Source organism: Opisthorchis viverrini (genome assembly GCF_000715545.1).
Source record: "Opisthorchis viverrini unplaced genomic scaffold opera_v5_18, whole genome shotgun sequence".
In the NCBI taxonomy this organism is placed as follows: domain Eukaryota; kingdom Metazoa; phylum Platyhelminthes; class Trematoda; order Opisthorchiida; family Opisthorchiidae; genus Opisthorchis; species Opisthorchis viverrini.
In genome coordinates this window covers 3189613-3194634 of record NW_008751674.1, presented here as the reverse complement: position 1 = coordinate 3194634, position 5022 = coordinate 3189613, and the positions used below count along the sequence as shown (strand labels likewise).

Below are 5022 nucleotides of genomic sequence, written 5' to 3'. Positions count from 1 at the left end.
ACGGGTCGTTTTGCCGCACAGTCGGCAAAGGATCATCAAAGTTGTTAAACAACGAGGTATTCGTCGCAGCACTAATTAACGTACTTTGCAAAACTCTCGCGCAATTTCTAGCTCCAGGACTCATACAAAACATCCAGGTGGACACCCTGGAAAATGCTCCACAAGTGACTGCAAAATGGTCGTATGAAGGAGCCTGTGACGTCATCGATTTCAACGTGAATGTGTACGATGTGAACGGAAATTCTTTAAAGTCCATGCAGACCACAACCAATATCATCGAAATCTCTGAAATGTCTCAGTGTGTGGACTTGATTGTTGGTGTGCAGGGACGCAATGCATATGGATTTGGACCAGAATCAAAGGGTTCCAGATTCTTCATACTTGCAGGTAAATCACTGTTTCTTGCACACATTTCCATCAATTATAATTCCCACCTTTGTTTTACTCGCGTTTTACTCGAGATATTTCGGTTAGCTTGAGTCTTGTCCATCTAAGCCGAGCTACAATCTCGGTTGAATTCGGTTGAATTTGGTTGTCAGTTATTGCATACATATTGATCTCTAACCAGTCATCCAAAGTTCGATTTGAGGACCTGTTCCCTCACAACTACTTCAGAACCGCAGTTCACCGCGATCACACTTTGGTTGTCAGTTATTGTAGGCATATTGATCTCTAACCAGTCATCCAAAGTTCGATTTGAGGACCTGTTCCCTCACAACTACTTCAGAACCGCAGTTCACCACCGGCGATCACACTGGCATTCTCGTTATCCATCTTGAGTTTTCATCATGTACCATGACGCAATGTTTGTTTCCGACTGCCAGCAGTGGCATGGATACCACTAACAAACCACCTGCTCGTTCCGAAATAAAACACCTGTTGCCTCACCTACATTAGTCAAACTGTAACCGGTCCATCTTATGGTACGCATTACTCAGTGTAGTTTGCTCCAATTAGAATAACCATTAACTATTGCAGTCCGGCTCATGGATGGTCTTACGCTAAGTGACCTTTCGATGAGGATGCAGAGTGGGTCTGTTTATCCGGACAACTCAGAATTCCTCAACTGAGTATAGTATTACTTTGTATGGACCCAAACACACACTCACCGTCATAATTGCCGGCACATCACTAAAGGTAACGTTTATCTGGTTACAAATCGCCGTGAGTGAGCATCATTGTACAGTGGTGTGACAATTTACCGGCCCCTATAATCTCAATTGGGAGTGTGTATATGACACTTGCAGTATCCTACAAACTGGATTTCGAGGTGTGAGTATGTCCGATACTTGGTCCTCTGGCTTAGTTTTTCGTCAGCGCGCTCGTTAAAACAGATGAGCTGTTCTAACGCTTCTGGCCAATCGTCAATGTTTTGAGGTTCGGTTTTCGAGCTACATTCTTTATTTTGCGCATTTACAACCCCCTGAGAAGTTTCGCGCACTCAGATATTATCCATGTCCGCAATCGGAAATACTCCAGTGCACCAGGGTTTTGCGTAATACAATCGACTTGTTTATTCATGAAACAAACCAATGGTTCTAAAGCGGGCCACTGTTAGAGACCCTTGCTTTCAACGTTTCTGTTCTGCCCACTCCACCGCACTCCATGACTAGTGTACGAAAGAAGAAAACCCACCTGTTAGGACTTAAGTTTTAATTCGTCTGAAATGAGTATGGGTCGCATCATCTGTGCGTCATTTGTCGCCGACAGCCTCATGCATATTCAAATCATTCTTTAAACATCGACGTCCGTTTGACCTGAATGCCGCTGTGTTCGCACACTGATGCCACCGGGCCAACATGCTGTTCATTCTTGCATGCCGCATTTGTCCCAAAATGATGTACACTGCGAATCCTAAACCATCAATGCTAATCTCTCATCTGAAAACTCTAGTATAAACCAAGTGAGATCACATCATCTGAATTTTAACACACACAGAATCTTACTTGTGTAGGCTGGACATCTTGGAAATTTCCACGGTTTTACTTAGAGCAGTTCCGATTGAGTCATTCTATATTTTCGATTCAGCACCGGGAGCACCCGACTGGATCGATGTGACATTGGAATCGGGTGTGACGGTTTTATGGGGTCAAAACAGTTCATGCCTTGTGGACCGCTTTGGTATAACGGTGTACAATTCGACCGCGGCGATTTATACCATCACTGTGGATGGGAACGAATTTGAAGTGCGTCTTTCGAAACTTCCAAAGAACATGTCACTGCTCATTGGTGTTCGTGGACACAACTCATTCGGCCAGGGTCCCGAAATGAACAGTACCGTTTTCATCATACCAAAAGGTGGGTTAACTTGAGATTTTCGACCAAGGTAAGAAGAACACCCGGAATAAAGGACATTTTGCTTCAGTAATATTTCGTGGGACTGTTTCAAAACGGTTCTTCAAATAGGCACAATCGTGTAAATCCTTAAGCCTTGGAGCTTTTTACTGAATATGGTTGCATTTTACAATACAAGACATCCAATTTATCCATCTTTACATAAAATGTCTGAGCATTGTGACTTGTATCTCGAATCGCTTTAGCTGTTGCCGCTCGAAATGGTCCAACTCACTTTAAAGGGGTTAAAACAGGTACTTTAGAAAATGAACGAGAGTTATATGCTTTAAGGCTGTAGCCGTGGTGAGAAGACACGATAGAGAGGTAAGCCGATTGGCGAATATGTGCATTACGAAGCGTATGAGGGAAGCGATCAAAGTTCAGTCTTATGACATCATAGGCTCCCTTCACCGTGGAGAACGGACGGATAGGTCTGTTCAAAAAATGAGTATAAACACAGTACTCAGTATTTAAATAAGCATTTGGAGACTGTGACGTTGTCTTAAAAGGAACGCCACCACGTCACCCTGGTAACAATCCCCTGCAGAAAGACTAATCAGTGGTGGAAATACATTTGTTTGTGGATGCTACTGAAACGGATTTCAGTAGCTACATTCGATGAAAACAAAAATTTGAAGGTTTCCTGAGCGTGCACATCTACGTTTTCATAGTAGCGTGTTTAAAACCTTTTGACTAAACTTTTCTACAGAACCATGCTTTGAATATCTTTGTGAGCATATTGCCATGAATTATGTGTGCATATACTTTAGCATTCAAGTCGCGCGATGTTTTACAAATTTGTCGGTTGTTGTCAAAGTTGCACCGGTGCTGGAGTCGTTTGAGCAACTTAACCTAGGATTTCCAAAATACACACAGAACTTTCTTTGGCTGGATCGGTCCAAAATCGTGAGACCTTCCTGGACCAACAGCCAGGATTTGTTGTTGAGCCATGTCGTCATGACCTGACGTATGAATGTTCACACAGGTTTGCAGAGAAAATGCAGTCCAGGGACGAGGTTGTGCCCACCATTCTGTATGGATGCAATACGCAGAACGGTGGGCCAGAGGGCATTTAAAGCTGTCCGCCGCCAGACAGTCAGAGTGTGCTGCAAAGTTATTATAATACTGGAAAGTTAGTGTTTTGTTTCCTTGAGTCGACGCTCATGTACGTCTTGGAAATGATAATGACTTAGTTGATTGCATTGGAAATCTGTAGTACTACCAAAATGATCGTTGCTACAAACTAACGTCCCTGATCTGTAAACCACGGTCCAACTAAATCGATTTCCGGTAGACTGCTCCCTCGGCTCCACCAAATATGGATGTCAGCAGTGAGCTTCATTTCCAAAATCTGCACCGCATAACACCAGAACTCTCATTTCAAGGTTGCAACGATAAGTTACGATTTACATCTCTGCAGGACACTTGATCCTCTCTGACTGCATCTAGCGTAGCATGCCTCAGATAGGACATTTGGAAGATCTGTGGCTAATCTGTATAATAATATAACGACGCATATTTTTAATTGTAGATCCAACGGCTCCGATTCACCTGCCCGTGTCCTTACCTAAAATCATTTCACAAGAGTCTGCCGTGGTGACCACACTTGTCCCAAAAACAGCCACAAGCAAACAACGTGGTATGAATGAAGACCGCTCCCTTGCTCAGAATCAAGCGCCGGAGTTTCTCAGTGACATGCCGGAGGAGATCAGTTCTTGCGATTCGGTGGCAACTGGTGATTGCATACAGTCCGAATATCAGTCTGATCAGCAGGTGGTCAGTCAGGTAGACCACACCATTTCAGGTAGGGCAGATCCAGAAAAGATATCTAATTACGACCGCAGTTTGTATTATTACATGAAATAGCTGACAGAATAATCTCATTTTGTCCTTGGTAGCACAGAAGTAGTACTAGTTGGAAGTCTTTTGGATAACGCATCTTTGCGCTTAAAACGGAATTGGAGAATGAAAGAACCGTAAGTGTTAGAGACCTTCCCTTCATTATCGAGGCTCCTTCGCACCTCAGTTATGATATGTGTTTGAAACGTTTGCGCGGCTTTTTTCGTTATTTCGCAACACAATTTACACAGGTAGGGGATAATGTCCGAGGTACGGCGAATCTCGATGTTAGGCCGAAAACTTGAAAAATAATGTATCCGCTAGTTTCAGTTTACGGCATCTCCATAAAGCTAATATTAGTTTTCCGGTAAAAATGCAGAAAATGGCTAATGACCATTAGTCCCGTCCCCCTCCCACCCTAAACTCTGCTTTACCGTTTGATAGTTTGTAAGAATATGTACAGCTAGTTTCGCAGGTTTGGATTTTTTGGAAATCGCATGGATCTACTCTACCTCGTCTGTCAGTTGGTATGTACCCCCACATGGCCCAAGATGAATTGTCAGTTGCCGTACACATCAAATGTTGAACTGTGCAGATGACCATTAAAATCAAGCAACTGTCACGTTGAAAACGGCAAATATTTGCGAAATCAGATTGATTACAACCGATTGTGGGGTTCCGAGGAGCTTTGGGCAGCCATGTAAGTAGTTCGTTCCGACTGACGGAGAGTTTTCTCTCAAAACTGGCCTCTGCTGACCACCAATGAAAGGGACAGTGCCTTCGCTGCGGAGGTATTTATTGGAAAACACCAACCCAACAATTACAGCCTATTGGACAGGGAAGCAATGC

The 5022-nt window shown here is 43.5% G+C and overlaps 1 protein-coding gene across 1 annotated transcript in view; it reads left to right on the top strand.

Moving 5' to 3' along the window:
* T265_01711 (hypothetical protein) overlaps positions 1-4200 on the top strand; it is a gene marked incomplete at both ends in the record, with an annotated part of 14777 nt that extends 10577 nt beyond the window's left edge. The window contains 3 exons of the mRNA XM_009165777.1: positions 70-387; positions 2029-2298; positions 3866-4200. Of these exons, the coding sequence (XP_009164041.1) occupies positions 70-387; positions 2029-2298; positions 3866-4200 (923 nt within the window). The remainder of the gene's footprint in view (positions 1-69; positions 388-2028; positions 2299-3865) is intronic.
* Between the last annotated feature and the right edge of the window lie 822 nt (positions 4201-5022).